At 40.7% G+C, this 18,852-nt stretch overlaps 1 protein-coding gene across 1 annotated transcript in view; it reads right to left on the reverse strand.

Moving 5' to 3' along the window:
* AGBL1 (ATP/GTP binding protein like 1) overlaps window positions 1-18,852 on the reverse strand; it is a 265,954-nt gene that overhangs the window by 224,498 nt on the left and 22,604 nt on the right. The window contains exons 6-9 of the mRNA XM_032195002.1: window positions 15,444-15,481; window positions 5,224-5,432; window positions 1,797-1,962; window positions 747-820 (exon numbers count right to left, since the gene is read on the reverse strand). Of these exons, the coding sequence (XP_032050893.1) occupies window positions 747-820; window positions 1,797-1,962; window positions 5,224-5,432; window positions 15,444-15,481 (487 nt within the window). The remainder of the gene's footprint in view (window positions 1-746; window positions 821-1,796; window positions 1,963-5,223; window positions 5,433-15,443; window positions 15,482-18,852) is intronic.

Here is an 18,852-nt window from a genome sequence, read left to right on the forward strand (position 1 = left end):
TTTGCAACTTCATTTCTTTTGTTTTCCTTCCCCAAACACTTTCTGTGGACAAGACTTACTAGCAGCATTCGTTAATTCACATTTGTGTATGAGCCTGTATGTATCTTCGGAACAAAAACTTTGTGCTCATCCTCAGCTGATGGTGGTTTTTTGTTGTTTTTGCCAGTTAGGCCATGTCAAAGAGCGCAAAGGGCAAAGTAAGTATTGAGTATTTCATTTTATTTTATTTTTTTTTTTGTGCAGCAGCAAATAAAGAAGGAATCTAAGTTCAAATGCCCCAGGTGTGACTTAAAACATTTAACATTTTTCTTAGGATAGGTGAATACAACAAATATGCTCTGATATGGGAAGAAAAAGAAGGTTAGTCTTTCCTGGGTGATAATTCATTTATCCTCTGCTGAGGATGATGTACACTTATTGAAATCAAAGATCACTCATTTATGCCTGACTGTGCATGTGATACTAACTGTCACTGGGCAGTCTCAGGAACAGAGAAGTCACCAAACCTGTACCTGGAGTCACAAGCCTGGCAATTAATACAATAAATATTTGGGGGCTCTTCAGTGAAAGGCAGTCCTTTCTCTTCCTTCAAGTATTCTTCTTCTATTATTCATAGTGTACTTATGAGACTATGTACATATCTACATTCTCTGCTTATATGGTCTGTCCGGATATCAAAATAGACAATGAAACATTTTATTTTGCAGTATACGGATAATAAAGGAAATTGTTGTTTATATACCTACTTCCTCCTTACTCTCCACGTCGCCTTTATCCAGGTCTTTCTCTACCTCTTCCTCTCCATCACTTTCACAGTCATCTGCAGAAGTACAAAAGGGGTAGAGCCAAAAGGGTTCAATCTAATATCCCTCTCAGGCCCTCCAGAGAAATATGAGCAGTCTCTCGCACGCGTGGCTCACATGCCTTCCAACTATAACCCATCACAACCCTGATTAAAGCAGATCCCATTTGTTAATCTAGTATAAATGAATTTGGCACTAAATCTCCCTGTTTTTAAAGCTCTGTTCTCTTGGAATCAAGTACTGCCTTTCAAAACCATGACAAATATCACCACAATATGGATCCAACTCATATTAGAAAGCAATAGAGATTTTCTGCTTGGCTGCAATGATATTACAGGATGGTCTTAATCCATGTTATCTAGATTAGGGTGTTTTACTGTTATCATCATTATAGTATCTGAGCATCTTCCATGTGAAACTGAAAACAACAGAGAAATTGTTTGTGTGTATCATGGAGTTTGCGTCTCTGTTTCTGTGGAGTGGCTGTCCCGCCTGTGCCCAAGTTCTTATTTTCATCAAGTGCTGAAATATATCATTTACCCAAGCAATTTGCCTGCTATCTGCTTGTGTTTTAGAAAGGAAAAAGGATCATACTTCCCACAATTCTTTCCTGAAATAGTTGCAGGGCAGCATTATCCCCACAGTCATGCACAGATACCATTTCTTCCCTCTCTGTTGTTGTTATGGAGCAATGACATTTCCAGCCTCTGCCATACCCTATCTGTTCTGTTATTATTTTGGATCATAGAATAGTTTATTTTATTTCCCTTGGTCCTTTTAATCTTCTCTGATTTATTCTCCTAACAGAATCTCCAAACCTCAAGAAGACGTGGAATTGGTTTCATCCCTGCTGAGCGCCACTGTAGGCCACCAGACTAATTTTAATCACAAAACTCAGGACTATGCTGCCAAGAATCCCTTCCCCAGATCCCACATTTAATTCTCATGTCATGCTCCTTTTCCTCCTACCAAACTCACCCTTCAGCAATTTACCTTCAAATCCCACACACGGAGATTCAGTCTTGACATTCCCAGGAAGAGGGAAGGAATAGGAACATTTTACTGACACCACAGGCAGAGGCTCCTTGGGGTAGCACTTTCTTAGAATCTGAGTCACAGTGGTTACGATAGGATCCAGATTTTTGCAAGATAAACAGTCCTGTGAACCAAAGGAAACCAATGTTAAGAACTGGTTGCTTCTTACTATCATCCTGCCTACTGCATATGATCTCCCAGAGACATTATTTGGATTGGAACATGCATTAGTGATATGTTTTCATCTTTTTCTTGTGTGTTTTTTTTTTTTTTTTCCATTATTATTATTTTTTTTGAGGTTGGGGGTGGGTATGGAAGCTTAAAACTGGTAGGAGCACTACTCAGAAAACCATTTATATTTCCCCCCAGTATAGCGTATCTATTGTATCTATACAGCTTCCATCAGATTGATGAATCTATGTAGCATCTTTCTGAAATTCACAGCTTGTACCATGGTTATGAGCATGCTGATATCTTTATCAAGTTGGAGCTACAGTTTAGCCCACCAGAACAGGAATGTAATTCAAACAGCATGAATGTGCTATAAGGCAAAAAAGAAATATTAAAATAAGTTCTAATATCATTTAAAAGTGTTCACCTCCCTTCAGCACAGTTAAGTGGAACAGACAAAAGGGCAGAGCAGACACTTTGGGCCACTGTCTCACAGACTATAGTTAGGACACTGGCTAGAGAAGAAGAACTCAGCAGAGCAAGGAATGGGCCAGAAAAACAAAGTGCTTCTTAATAAGCAAGAACAGGAAAATTTCTGTGTTGATTTTTTATTTTTTTTTCTCCAGGATTTTATTCTGTTTTCTCATGTATGATTGAACAGCATTAAAAGATTCAGTGGGATTAACCAGGATTCCTGTAGGGAGACTAGAAAAATCATCTAAAGCTGACATGCTTACAAGACTCACTACAAGAATCTTAATACATTTTTCTAGATCTCTGGCTGTTATGAACAAGGGTGAGAGAATAGACAATTTTGAAAGCATCTCCAATGAAAGTCCTACTGTGGCTAAAGAGAAAGACCAAGGGGAAATGGTTTCTACTTCCAGTTCTTCAATTTATTCACTCTTTCATATGGTGCTTGGGCACCTTAGTTTGCTCATTGTTGAAAGAGAAGAAAAGTTTGTCTAAACAGAATAAATCTTGACTATGGTTTACTATACTATATAGTTTACAAGACATATCTTACTAACTAAAAATGTTCTGTTTTTTAGTAGAATACAAGACTGTAAATGACTGCCTTGGGCTAGCCATCTTTACTTATTTCAAAGTGAATTGAGATAGTCAAGAGCAAGACGTTCATACTGACAATGAATTTCCACACGTGGAGTTATTCAAGAATACTGTTTGAAAGTAATTTTTCTTTATAGCAAATTAACTTACAAATGCAAACAAGCCTCCAGATACCTTACAGGGAATCTGTGGGACTGCTTTCATTACTGATCATAAATTGCTCTGAGATTCCAAGATAACATGGTTTACGGGTGACTGCAAAGTGTTGCATCACTGTATTAGAAAGCATTTTTTATTTTGACAACTGAGAAATAGAAAGCCGTTTGCTTTGTATGTGTGCAAACTATCCCATTTACTTTGTAGTGGAATGTTGTGAATGAGGAAACATAGTGAATCCTTAGCTCTGAAACCTCATGTAAAGCTAACCTGAATCCACAAATCCACAGGATCTGCTTTTCAGCATCTGCAGTTAATCTTTCCACCTTTGAAGCTATAATGTTCTTACAAGATACTATGACATATATGTGATATATGCAAAAAAAAAAAAAAAAAAAAAAAAGTCTTCAATATTACACTAAGGCAAAAGAGAATGATTCTAACAGATAATATCAGGAATACAGAGGGGAGTATGGAGTAAAGAAGAACATGAGTGACATCTCATATGGCTGCCAGACTCCTCCTGATGCCTCACATCTTGGAGAGACACTGTAAGACTGACAATATGCCAAAGATGAAAGGAAGGATGGTTGAGCTTTGAATCTATTAACCTTGGTAATTCCGCCTGCAAGATCAACCTATTAGCACACAGTAGAAAAGAGTAACTGGGGGCCCCTGAAGCTCTCATTTCCGCTCCACTTCTAACCTTGGGAAGGATTAGTGTTCTCAGTGTTCACTGGATACTTAGTATGTCATTTCCTGTTATTCGTCCAATGTGACCCCATGTTTGCACTTTTTGTGGTGTTGCTCCTAGGCTGAGCTATCAGGAGATGTTAGCTCAGAAAGGAACAAGGGCTGTAGAAAGCACTTGAGAGGGAATAAGCTGACATCTACCCTCAAGCAACCATTGCCATGCACCCTACTGAAGTTTCTGCAGACCAGGGACTCTCCATAAAAAGTCTCTGTACTCCCTGCAAGCTCTGCTGACTGTGGTCACCTGAAGGGAAGGTGGGAAAAAAAGCCTGCCATCCTATCATCTACTGCTGGTAAGAAGTATCTTTGTCACAAGAGAATAGTTTTCGATAGCAATAGAAACAGTGGAAGAGCAGATACACAGGATATCAAGGCAATGGATTTTCTAGAGAAAGGGACAGGTTTTTCATCCTGTATGTGATGGTTCTGAAAGGAGATAATGCACTGGCCATTGAGAATGACAATGAAAACACTCCTTGTGGAATCACATGGGTCAAGAACTAGAGGATTCTCCGTGCAGGACTTCTCCAAAGGAGGCTAAAGAAGTATGTTGGCAAGAGACTGTGAGGAAACCATTAATGTTCTAAATCTACCTTTTCTATACCTTACTGGGATCCCATCCTTGGGACTATGTCATTTTTCTTTACAGACCTACACCGTCTTTCCCAAGATTAAAATTGGGCCTCTGTAAAAGCAGCTCATGCATTTTGGAAGTTTAACAGCTGAATTTAATGATCTTAGAAGTCTTCTCCAACCTAAATGATTCTATGTTCATCATTAACAAGAGTCTGACTAAATCAACATTCCTTCACGGAAAAAGTGATACAGTGCAGTTATCCATCTGAATACGCAGAAAGAAACATGTCACATAACACCTCAAAAACTCTTCTGTGGAGACTCTGCACTGCACTTCAGGAGAGGCTGTCCAAGCAGACAGCAGGATCCACAAGGGAAAAGGAAAAAAATCATTAAAGAGTGAACTACAATTTCTGTGAGGCTCAGCAGAGATTAAAATTAATTGAAAACTGAAACATTTGCATTTGTCTGAAAATTGTCAATACTTTTTATTTAGACATTATCATTTTTTTTTTCATATATGTTCTAGAAATCCAGAATAAGACCAGCACTCCCTGCAGGATGAAATGTCTAGTTTTCAATAAAATTCTACACTGTGAGACAGGACCCAGCACTAACTGAACAATCCATCTCACTTCAGCACAGGAGCACCATTTACCTGCACACTCGTGAAGAGAATCTCCATACCTCGGGAACCAAGGAAAGTCTCCCTGCCCAGCTGGATGTTGGTGATGTGCTTTAGGCAGAGCAGGAGACCCCTACGAATATAGATGTAGTTGTTGGAGATGTCATTTTGATGCCAGTCTTGATAGAGTCTCAGCAATCCACCCAGGTAGCCTCTGTTCACTGCCCGTCGGCTGTTAGATTCTGAAATCAAAGAAGAAAGGCTGAAAGAAGGGGCTGAAACTCTCTTGACTACTCATTTTATTTGAGAACCACATGGCTATTCAGTGCTTAGAAACTCAGATTTTTACAGCTCCTCTTTCTTGCCTAATAGACACAGCTAATTATTTTGTTGTGTTATTAGAGTTTAAGATCCAGTTCTTTGTTAAGTATTTTTACAGCATTTTTAAATCTCTACTTTGTTAAGCTAAGTTCCTGGAATTAGACAGAAATATCTCCTTTCTAGGTGGAAACAGTTGCTCAGAACCCTAAAGAACAAAGATTTTCCTTTAAGCAAACCAGGGCTGGCATAGGCACAGAGCTCTTATCTCCTTCCAAGTGCTAAACAAGCTAATCCAGATCACAACACCATAAGCATTTGCAAAATTAAGGAAGATCCCGAGGACTGAAAAAAGCTAAACAATAAGATTAGTTGACAACAGATCATATAGTCTTCATATAGTGCTGTATTTGAGTCCTGGCAGAAAACATTGATGAGATCAATAGATACAGAGGTCCTGTAGCTGTACTGTCACAGCCAGTGAAATTATATTTACTTTCTAACTACATTCCCACACATACACGTATAGTGAAAGCCATGAGTCAGTTGATGCTGGAAAATCATAGCCCTTCTCCTAAAATCATAAGGCTAGATAAAACCCACGGCATTTAAAAGTTAACAAAACACCAACATGAGCAATAGCAGTTTGGCTTCTTTTCTGTTTCTTTCTGGTTCTGAAAAAGTTTAAAGTAATGCTCAGATCCAGTTTAAAGGTTTTACTTCATAAAGATGAGACAATATTAAAAAAAAAAAAAAAAAAAAAAAAAAAAAAAAAAAAAAGTAGTTTTATAAAAATATAAGAGAAAAGATGTGAAGTTCCCTTAATCATGCAGCTTCAGGATATGGGGCTCAGAGAAGATTATAAAGCTTGTGATAAAACATAAATTCTTTCATATGACTACTCTAAAGCACATCCCTTCACCCACAGTACCCCCTGCCCTGCCTCGCGGGACAAACGTGAAGCCATACCAGACTCTAGAATCACTTCAATCGAGTCAACCCTGCCTAAACATACTTTCCCAACTGGTCTTGACACTCTTCACTGTGACATGTATTAGAAGCTGTCAGAAGCTCGCTAATCAACCAAGGGGCCAGGTAGCATATGTGAGTGAGACTGGAGCTCAGCTCCTTGAATACCGATCAGCATTTGCAGCTCACAACAGATGGCTCTTGGTATGGATTCTCCAGGGCTAGTAGGCTCCAATTCATTTCCAGTTCATTAAACAGAGTGCCAGAACCTCTCACACCTGGAACATTAAAGTCATCAGTGAGGATTTACAGGCCAGGAAAAGAGAAAACGTAAAGGGGTAAGATTCTGGATGAAGAAAATCAGTAGAAAGAGAAGCCATGGAGAGAATAACCAGAAAGCAGCTAGTAGGCAGCAGAACTCAATCCCAGCGATGATACATGAAAACAGGAAGGAGAAGGAAGATATGTGAAGACATCTCAATTTTCTCGCCATGGTACATCAGCAAATTTTAACTCAAGATGGTATTGGGGGGCCTACCTGGTCTCACCCTGCATTTTTTCCTTTACCTTTGCCATCACAAGGCAGGAAATAAACAGTGTTCCAGACCATCAAAAGCCTGCTAATTCATTTTAATCCTGCTTTGCATCTTCACACCATCCTGTTGATATGCCACTGCACTGACCTGCAGGTCCCACAGGTATTCCTTTCTTGTACTTTATGCACAGCTATGCCAGATACCTACACTGTGGTCCACATCCTTCTGTAGCACTATATCCCCCTTTTAACCTTCTCACACTCTCTCTACCAGTACAGCTTGTATTTTGGGGCTCAGTGGTGGTTAGCATGTAGGTCATCCTTTTCCTTTGACCTTCATTCTTTTTCTTGTTTCTATTTGACTTTCTGCTAGAACACTTTAATTGTTTGAGAATCCCTTATCAATCCCAATGATTTTATTCATGATTTCCTGTTAATCCTCAACCAGCTGTCATGTTTACTAACCTGTAGGATGACCTGCCCCTTAAATCAGTCAATCTTCCTTGAAGAATTATTCAGAGAGCTCTGTAAAAGTCAATAAGTATATAAAACATGACAAGAAGAGTCAGGCAGTGCAAGGTAGGGACAGTAGAGATCAGGCTCAGACCCTCCCTTAACTGTTCAGAGGCAGATGAAATTAGACTATATTTAAGGATTTACAGCTCCTGGCATTCACCACTTGATGTCCAAGCTTTCTGTGTCAATGTTAATACGCTGAGGGAAATATTGGAAAGCATCATGCGTAGAGCAGCTTGGGGAAGTTAAATAGAATTCTATTGTAGATAGGATAGATAGATACCGTAGATATCCTGTAGATAGAAAGCGTGTTTGTGAGGTTTTCCTCTGTTTCAGGTCAAAATTTCACATTTGGATTCTAGCTCTGTGGGGGGCAGAAAACAACTGTCCCATTGCTTATCAGCCTCATCATTGGATGAAAAGCACAGAGAAAGCTGAGCAAGACAGTTTTGTTTCCCTTATTTTTTTCCATACCGCTTTTAAGAACAAAACAGTCACTTTGAAAAGTGTATCTGAGGCAGTCTGTTCTGCAAGGAGATGGGAGAAGCAGGACAATGGCTCCCTCAGCACTTTGATCAGAAGCAATGAGAATTACTTAACTGAAAGGGCAAGAAAGCATTCATTTTGTTTCTTTGTCTCATTCCATTGATTCTCTTCTGCTCTCCTGTGTTTTCAGTGTTTTTTTCCTTCCAGATTTTTTCAGTTGTATAGTCAATAAAGTAGCAAATAAATGAAGGAGGAAGTATGCCAAGATCTCCAGAAGGCAGAATGGAGAAAGGAGGCCTCCCCACCTGTCTGTCTGTTGGTGCCTCCATCTATGGATGCACCTGCTTGTGTATCTGTCTATATACTGGCACAAATACAGATGGTGGAAATGAATCATACAGGTACAAGCAGCACTGCACAGATTTGTAGACAGCAAGAACTCACCCCTCCTGGAGCGAGTATGCACGATCCATGTGGTAAGTGGTAAAGCATCCTATGACCCTTTTTGCTTAGTTCATTTTTATTTATTTATTTATTAAAATCTATTACCTTCTTGGGCTTGGCAAGTATGTTCAGTCAAAATGGAAGTTTTTCTTCTGGGCAACTTTCACAAGTGCCCAGGCATGATACTTCATAGTTTAATTCATGGTTGGTTGGTCTGTCTTCCGGCATCCCTTCACCACCTTCCCCAACCCTACCACTCACATACTGTTTTCTTTACAGGAGTTCAATTCTACCCACTGAGATTTGGGCAGGCAATACGAAGACACTCATTGTGGTCTTAATTTCCTCACACATCTAGAATTAGTCATCCCCTTTTGGCTTCCAGGGCAGCGCTGCTAACCATTGAAAATAGTTCTGTTGTGGTGACAGAGTAGCTGGCCTGAATGGTCTGTTCAGTTAGCTAAGAGCATGTAACACGGATGCACAGCCAGTATGTGGACATACCAAAAAGAGATGCACAAAGGTTAACAAGGGGCTTGTATGACAAAGAAATCCACAGTTTTGAAAGAACTTTAATTTTGTGTTGAGGGTCAAGGACAGATTCTAAAGCCAGGGTTTGAACTTGTATTAGAAAATTATGAAAGGAACTAGTAGATAAGTCTTATGACTGTCAAAAAAAAAAAAAAATCTGAAGCCCTTCCTTGTATTCCAGCCCCCTTTGAAGTGTTTGCCAGGAACACAAGGACCACTGGAAAACATGCAGTATATTTAATCACAAAACTGAATTACAGTCATCCTGAAATATGATGAGCAATGCACTGCTTACCAGGCAGAACAAAGAGATATTTATCTTTCTGTCTATCTATTTAAATCTCTTTGTTGATGCCACTCAGCTGATTCATTATGCCAAGAGCATACATTGCTACGGTTTGGAGATAAAAATGCTCTGCTAGATTAACCCCACGGCCCCTAAGGGAGTGAAAGGAGTAAGAAAATCTCCAGTTCCCCTACTCTGCTCCACATATTGTCTCTTGGGAATAAAAGACACAAGATACCTCCTACAGCTAAGTGAAAACATCTATTCTATTCTGTCATTGTGAGACCACTTTTGCTGGAGACAAACATTAGGGTTCCCTATGAAAATCAAATTTATGGTCCTCAGAGAAACCCAGTCACCCATCAAGTGGTGGGATGAGTCCATACCCAGTGGGTTTTACAGTTCCTGCAGTTCTAGCAAGAAGCTAGCATTAGGTTCAGTTCTTTAAGAAGCCAGGAACTAATTATGCCCTGTAAGCTTCACAACCATCCCGAGATGGAATGCACTGGAGCATTTGGAACAGAGGTATTGCACTTGCACAAAGGTAGAGGCAGGATTTGCAAAGAAGTATAAATACCGTGTCTGCTCCTAGACCAGGAATCAGTGATGAGCTTAGTATCAGTAGAACAATCAATTCTTTCTGCTCTGATTTTTTTTTAGCTCCAGATACTGGCCAGTTTAGCAGCAATCATGCAAATTGTATCATGACATGATTCTTCTCTAATTGGCCTTTGTTGCATTATTCATATATAAAAATTAAGCAAGTCAGCCCTTTCTGAATTTTTTTTAACTAACCCCAGAAGGAAAGTGACCTTTAAAAAGATTCTTTTCTCCTTTATTTTTCAGTTTCATTCAGTTCAGTTGTAACCCAACAGAAAGCCAGAAAAAAAAAAAACGCTCAAAATTTTCAGGTTGATTTTTCCTCAAAGTGGTTTGAAAGAGTTCAAGTTAAGGATGCTAGAGTTTGGGAAGCTTCCCCAGATTTGGCCACTGAATTTTCTGAAGCCTGATCTTCACTAGGGGCACAAACACTGCCTACGCCAAGACACAGGCAGCAAGCAATCACTACTAAGGATGTCAGAGACTAACTAGTTCAGCTTTTGTCAATTTACCTCCATTATACCCACCCTCAGGAGCAAAACAGTGGAAAGTTGCCATGCCCTGGGAGCTGAAGCAAGCTTTTTTCTCTCGGGCACTGAGTAGATTTTTGCCTGGAACATCTCTATGAACGAGCAGCGAATCCTGAAGAAAGGAATTTAAAGGAGGTTCAATTTCCCTCTTTGCCCATCAAGTGGCTCTTCTCAAAGCAGCTTAAAAACAGAATCAAGACTATCTGCATTCTGAAATTCAGGAAGAAAACATAGGCACAGAACTTGTTCTAGAAAGTTATGAAATGAACTATTTGCAAATTTAACTCTGATCATGGTATCCTACAAATTGTGGTAATAGGTTTGGGGCCAGACTACTAATGGAGTCTGAATCCACAGGTGGAAAACAAAGTCTTAAACTGATTGTGAGAAATTGGTACCTAGCAAAATACTAGGCAAGTCACTGATGGGGTGCTGTTAGCTACAGGAACCGACATGGTTTAAGCATTGGGCTACCTTGACTCACGATCTAAGACCTGTGTCAGTCTGTTGAAAAGCGTTATGAATTCAGACAGAGGGTACAGGCCTTTCAGAAACTGTAATATGCTTGTGTGCTAGAATATTGCTTTCTGTTCCTCACAGTTACTTGCCCCTACTTGATGCTAGCATAAAAGGAAAAAAATGACACTGATTATTTTATCCTGCCAGCCATAAGACATAATCCCTATGCTTTGATTAAAAAGAAAAAAAGTGAGTGAAAGGTTAAAAAAGGTTAGTTGACAGAAGAACGAGGTGGAAACAGTAGGAAGTGAGAGATGAAAGGCTCGGGGGAAAAGGGGAAGAGAAGATAAAAATGACAAAAGGAGGAAGGGAAAATATACAGCAAGAAGGGGAAGACCATCAGCAATAACTACCGTTAGCGCACAGAATTGTCTTGATAGAAGAGGCATGATCGGGGGTGACCACAATTTGTCTCATTAAATTGCTCACTACATTTTTACTAGGCAAGCATTGCAACAAGGGCCCTGCCCATCGCCCTAACCCTTTGCTTCAATATCAGCAGAGCAAATGCCTCTGAGATCTGCTCGAGCTAATTTCCTTAAAGACATGCAAGCCACTAATTCTGGGAAGTACAGATAGTCAGGAATAACAAATACAACCAAAATTAGATTAAAATAACCTGCTGATAAACAAATTACTCACCCAAAATAAATATTGGATTAAGCACCGGTGGGAGCAGGGTTCCCTATAATAACATCGCCACCGTGTGGCTTCAGGTGCTGAGCGGTGATCACACTGCCTTCAGCATGCAAGCCCTGGGACATGTTTGTCCACACTTCTGTATCAGGTGCCCAGTGTTCTTCCAGCTCCCCAAAAATGCAGTATGCCTGCTTTAATGGGGATGAGAGGATGTAACCAAAAGAAATAGCTCCCTCACCCTCTATCCCTTCTCAAAAAGGCTCTAGCTGGGGTATGTCCCATCCACACCCACGATTCTTACAGGGAAAAAGAGAGCTACTCAGGTCTCTTCTAGCTTAAGACAGAACTGAAGCAAGATATGAAGACTGATGTAGAGAGAAGTAGGAAAAACAAGGCTAGAAAAAGTAACAGGTGTACCCTGGGACAGAGAAGAGACGGTGGGATGGATGCTGTGCCTCACCCTGCCTAAACTGCTCTATAGCTATCTGTATCACAGATGGCATGCAAGTGGGAGAGCAGCATACAAGGATGGGGAAATGACTCTGGATTGCGTAGAAAGAGACAGTCAGGAGTGAGAAACTGGCTGATAGTTAGGTGTGAAACATCTTCTCTGTATCTTCCACTGATAGAAAGATACAGCACTTTCTTAGGAGCAGCCTAAACATTATTCACCACCTCCATGGCCATCAACAACTTCTGCTCAGGTACAGGTAAACAGGAGAACCAAGGTCCCTCTGCTCTTGTGCTGGGTGTGCAAGCATTTCCTCCCTGTTGTGGATGAACCATGAGTGTGCAGAGTGCTTTCCCACCTCCCTCCCCTCTCCAGTGAGGCTGTCAGGGCAAATCTTACTCTTTGCAGTGATATGCACCTGTTAAGTGGACATTTTGCATCAGTTTCTGTTAGGTAAGAGGCAGAGGCCAGAAAGTTTCCATCTAGCCCTTGGCTCTGCAGGTGGACTAAGAACTTAGAGAAGCCTGAGGAGATGAAGATGGATGTTTCTGAATCCATCAGGGAGACATACTGCCATCTGCCTGTTCCCTTTAAAACTGTTTTCCCATCACAGCTCATTGCCAGAAGTGAGAGGGACAGTTTCCCTCCAGCACCCTCCATGTATAGTTATAACCCTCGTGTTCATGTTGAGCTGAAGTTTTTAACGATACAAAAACCCTGCAGGGAGACCCTCAAGAAGCTGCATGTTCTTGTTCTGTCTGCTTTATAGCCCTCAACCCCAGCAAAACAGAGCCTTTCCCAACGAGCGGGTTATTGCAAGACTTCAACAAACATCACAATAATCAGTCCAGTAATTCAGTACCATAGCACATTATGGGATTCCCACCTCCCATTCAGTTTGCATCTCATCTAAAACATGCTAAAGGCCTTCTGAATGCTTTACCATGCAGTTTTACCCTGTGTTTTTGCAAGAAATTTTCAAGTGTTGTAATGTTCACAGTATTTAATCAAAATATTTAATATTTTAGCTTTCTAAGAACCTCCATGTCATTCAAAGACACTAAGGTCATACGCATAGGTAAGTTAACTGTGACGAGCAAAGCTGTCCTGAGACAACTGTGAAAAACAAATTCACCATGGCAGGAAAAGAACCAAATTATCTCTGGAAGAACCAGAGATGTTTTTCACATCTCCTAACCCATACATCCCAAAAGGCACAGCCTGCTAATTTGTATGCAGCTACCAGAGCACAGTCTCCTCCAGAAGCCTGGAGCTTCTAATGTCCTGAGCTACAGGACAAGGAAAGCTAAAAGATATTCCAACCACTGATCATCAGCTTGTAGAAACCATCAGAAACCAGAAGTAGCAGGTTTGTGAGCTGCAGTGCTCTATTTGGTTACACGGTATTGGCACCACTTCCCAAATCCCAGTTCCAGTGCTTTAACTAAACATCAGCTGAAAATAGGCCATGTGTTTTCCTGAAATCACTTCCTAGTGGAAGCAGTAGCTGGGGTTACCACAACAGTGTTGTTCAGTGCAAATGATAAGGGAGAGAGGACAATGCCAAACCTGGAAGGGTGTTTCCAAATGAAGAAGTCTCTCTCAAGCAATGCCTTTTTTTTGTTTTGATGGTCAGCATTATTGATGAACATGAGAACCCTAATGTATATATCACAGTGATCCTCCAAAGTGACAACATATGGCTTTGCTCAATAGACCAAATTCTCATTAGAGTTCTTATTTTGTGCCCTCTGTGAAAACACGCAAAACAAACTACTACGATGAACAGTATGTTGTACTGGAAATGTTCCATGCACTTCCCAAAGCACAGAAAGAGTAAGAGGAAGAACCAAGATATTTTTACAGCCTAAACTGGCTTGGAAGAGCCATTCAGAAAGATATATTTATTCTAAGAACAAATGAATAAAGTTGCTTTAGAAGTTACTTCACTCCAGAAAAAAAAAAAAATTGTTGGGAGAATCTGGAGCAAAATCCCACCCTTTTCAGATTCCCTAGATAATCCTCAGGTGACTAAAGGTCCCCTCACACGCGTTGACTTTTACATGGGTTTAGAACTCCTCAAGAGATTTTGCAGCTTCCCTCAGTGATTAGTTCACCACTTCCCTGTACCATCCTCATCTCTAGACCCAGAACAAGTCTTGACACAGAAAACCAGTTCTATAAATATCCTGGGACAGCAGAATTTCACTTCTGAACTCCTGTTTTATGGCAGGTACCAGGAGCATGGAGAAAAGCTCGAACTGTCTGATGAGCTTTCAGATCTCGCGCTGCTTTTCTAGGCTTCTCTGTGAATTCTTTTCTATTCTAAATGCTAATTTTGCTTTCGTATTGCAAGTGGCTGTGGCATAGCCCCACAGCCCCCTTATTAAGATTTAGTGCCCAAAACAGAAGGTCTTCCCTGGTTGCAATAACGTGACCTTTAAATATAGGCAGCAAGGTTAATATTGGGGCATTATTTCAAAATTCATCACTTGAGCTGGTACAACTCAGACATGATCCCATTGCAGTGTTCTCATTTAAGCACTGCTTCCAGGACTACAATTTTTCACAAATGCATTATTCCTAATACTATAAAAAGGAGAAGGGGGAGGGGAGAAAAGGAGCGGGGGGGAAGAGAGAGAGAGAGAAGGACAATACGCCCTTGTGATTTATTGTAGAGTAGATTGTCTGCAATAGTAGAGTGCTCTTTCTTAATCAAAGCTTTATTAAATTCTGGTAATAAAAGCTAAGTGTTTTTGGATGGGGAAAAAAGGCAAAAAAGGGTAGCACGCTCGTTGCTGGAACAGGCACACCAGCAGTGTGTGACTGAGAATCCATGTTATGGTCTCCAACTCCCCCAGCCAGCTGGTGCAAATGTCAAGCACAACCTGCCATAGCATGGCTGTACCCCAGCAATCAATAGGTCTCAGCCATGTTTTTTTTTTTTTTTTTTAGATCTGTGTGCCATCAAACCTCACGTGCTTGCAAGGGAAAACTAGGTCATGTCTTTTGGACTGCAGAAGTTTTCTGAGTGTTTCCCAACACCACCGTGTTTTCCAGGTGAGTGCACAGTCCAACAGAACCACAGGACAGGGAGGTTCTGGCCCCACTTTGAAATAACGCTGGAACAGATAAATGAGCATTTTTTGCTGGCTAGACACATTTCCCCGTTTCTTTTACTACATCAAGCCCCAGGACAACACTGCCTAGTCTTGCTCCCTCAGCAACTTACTTCCTAGGACCTACAGCATCACGATCACAGAGCTGTGAGGTGCTGAAAAGCACTGCAAGACAGTCAGCTAACCTTCTTTTCTAAGCAGTGCATTTTGGGATTTAGGTTGAAGAACATACTAAGGGAAAAGACATTCAACAGGATCATTCTGTCCAGCAGCACAGCACAGAAAAGTCATAATATGAAGAAAAGCTTACTTGATTTCAGCAAAGCTGCCAGAGCCTCAATGGCTGCCCTGGGGAAAGAAGAAAGATGAAGAAATGTCAATTTCTTTCATAATTTTTTAACCTTCATCTTCAGTCTTTGGGGCCAGGCTTCTCAGCTGGTCTATACTGACAGCTTATCATTGACTTCAGAGTTGCAGTGTTTTACACAAGCAGAGAACATAGTCTCTGCAGCTGACTCAGTTATTCTAAAAGACCATTAGCCCTCTAGCTTTAATGTTACACTGATTTGTAGCGACCATTAAATTTAAAGCAACACCCACATATCCAAAGTAATGAAGCAAGTCCTTAAACTGCTGCCCCAGAGCTATTTCTTTGTATCAGAGACTCAGCACATGCCCATTCCAGACACCAGTGTTTCTATCTACATCAGCAGATGATAACTTCTGCATCAATCTGGGACATCCATGTCAGCATTTCCAGCCAAATTCCACTCCATTCTCCATTTTCCCAAAACAAGCTTCCACCCCATCCTCCCTTCCATCAACTTTAACTGAAAGTAAGTTTTATTTTAATTATGACAATGCTTTGCATCACAGTAGCATGTCAAGGTCCTCATGCAGATCAGGGCTTGTAAGAAAGGTGGTGAAGCTGTGTGGCAAGGCTACTTGCCCCATAGTAAGTAGATGCAGATACTTTTGTGGACCCTCTGCATTTTCAATGCACAGGTAAGTTGCTCATCCTGCCTGACTCAGCATAGCACCAGTTTGTACGGGATCTGGCCAACAGAATTTGCAGCTTGAAAAATCTATACTGAGACATCCTTGTCCTTCCCCGCCCCCACATAGTATATGCCCATCCTACCAGCCAGGCAAGATTTTCTTTTCCAGTCATGCTGCTGGAACAAGATGATCCTTGTTCTAACCTGGCTTACTGCTGTGAAATTTCAAGTGCCCACAGCTTATTGAATAAATACAGCTACAATACCCTTCATACCCATGGATTCCTTAAAATGTAATCTCTTTAGAAACCAATCCCCAAATAAAATCACATTAACTTCCCCATACTGAGCCAATTATCATCCTGTAGCAAGAAATATTTTTTGTCATCAAGCTGCTGTTCATTGTGTCCTGACAGTGGCTGAGACTAAGAAAGACTTGAGATCTGGTTCTTGCTGATATTGGGTTGATGTCCTTGCATACTGCCATTCTTCCGTAATGAAACTGTTAGAATTCAACACCAGTATTAAAAAAAAAAAAAAAAAAAAAAAAAAGCATAAAAACTACTTGCAATACAGACAGAACAAGAAATCAGCAGCTAAAAATCTCACCAGCAGAAGCACAGTCATGCTCTCATTGCTTTAACTCCACCTAAACAACAATCACTGAGCTGGTGGGAGGAATACCGTCAGCCACCAGCCATTCTGCATGCTCAGGACAGGGATATGCTACCTCCACTGATCGCTCACTCTGTCCCTAAGCCTTCATGTTTGGGACAAAGTAAATATCTCTAAGCAAATTAAAAGGTCCATCCAGAGCACCTCAGTGAGGTCACCTTACAGCATGTTTTCTCTGTTAAAGCAAACATTACTTGCTTGAGTTTACAGTGGTCTCTGCAGGCCTGATGTGATCACACCGGAACAGTAAAGGAGTGAAAGAAGGACCGGAGTGTTTCTGGATGCAAGCAGAAGAAATTTAGGGAGTTTAAGGCAGCTTCTGGTTTATTTTAAGAATTTTCAGTCACCATCTACTTCTGAAGCAATATTACAGTCCTGCAACTGTAGCTGGCTGGTTTTCCCACATGCCAGACTAACAGCCTAGAGCCATCTCCATCTCAGTCCATGCCTGTACGTATTACCACAATAAAATAAAGTGGAAACAAACTAGTACATTTCATCCCTTAACAACTGAGATTCATCACAAAGATTTTGTCATAGGTGATATGTAGTGTTCTGTATGTCCTACAGCAGGTACTCTACAATTACTCATAAGTAGGTGCAGACCCAGTGGACCAACCTCAATGATATGCATCGCTTTAGAACAAGTTTTGAGAGAAAGAATAATTAAATACTTGAGTGTAAGGTGCCAAGTGGATAAAACAGGTTTAACGAATAAAATGAATTTAAACCAGAAGCAGATCAAGCCAGGCTAACTTGATGTCTTTGATAAAATAACTGATTTTTCTAGACAAGAGAAACACAGTAGGTCTAATTTATCTGTACTTCAGAAAAGCACCATACTGGAAGTTATTAGCTAAGATAATGAAGATGGGGATTAGCACAAGAATTGCAAGGTGGGTAAGGAACTGGTTAAAGACGCAGTGACAGGAGTTATGCTGAAAGAGGAATTATTAGGCTGGGGGGAGGTTATGTGTAGAAGTTAAAGGATACGTTTTGAGACTGATTTTATTTTATACTTTCCTTAATGACCTTGGCACAAAAAGTCAGAGTACACTAACAAAATCTGCTGACAGTGTGAAGTGTTGGAGCCATTGCCAACAGCGGGGAGTTCAGATTATCTTTCAGGAATAGCAGGATGTTCTTGAGTTCTGAAGCAATAGAAATGGGATGAAATGTAATAGTCAGAGTGCAAGGGTATGCATTTAGGGTTTAAATAAGAATTTCTGTTATGAGCAGGGGCTCATAATTTGGAAACTAGTAGAAGGACACCCTGGATATATGAGCCTATTAGAGGATTAGGACAAGTGTGACCCAGCAGGGTGATACAACTGCGTAAAGGACAGATCAGGGTTCAGAAAAGCCACTGCCAATGGTGAAGGGACGGCATGAATGTTTTCACCAAGACTTCACCTGAGCAGCTGTGTGCAGTACTCAAAAGGAACGGTACAGAAAAGGGCTAAGGAAGTGAATATGGAAACAGAAGTCTCATGAGGAGTCTTAAAGATCACGGTTTGGTCACCTTTGCAAAATAATGGTTATAAGGGGAGTTGATTGTTCTCCATAGACGCACTGGGACAGGGGGATGTAAACACTGAGGAAGTCAGAGAGCTACTTAAGCTAAAGAACAAAGTTGGCATGAGGACAAATGGATATAAAATGGCCATGAATAAATTTCAACTGGAAATTAAAAGATAGGTTTTAAGCACTGGAAAATGAAGCTCTGAAACATCCTCTTGGCAGCAATGGGATGAACAATGTAATGACTTTGAAAAGGGAGCCTGAATTGCTTATAATGGGATCAAGAGGCTCAGCTGCCAATGAGGAAGGGGTCTGAAAAAAATTGACCCTTAAATCACTACAGTCCTATACCCCTAGATTTTAATCATATATAAAATAGAAGTGAATGATAAACAGGTATTCTAAACACAAAGTCAGTTAACCAGGCCAGAAAAGAGCAACTGCACCAGCTTAAACTGAAAGCCCAGATAGTCTGGTATCCCATGTCCAACAGTGCTCAGGGAAAGAATACAAGACCAGAGCAAA

Source organism: Aythya fuligula, chromosome 11, assembly GCF_009819795.1.
Source record: "Aythya fuligula isolate bAytFul2 chromosome 11, bAytFul2.pri, whole genome shotgun sequence".
Lineage (NCBI taxonomy): Eukaryota > Metazoa > Chordata > Aves > Anseriformes > Anatidae > Aythya > Aythya fuligula.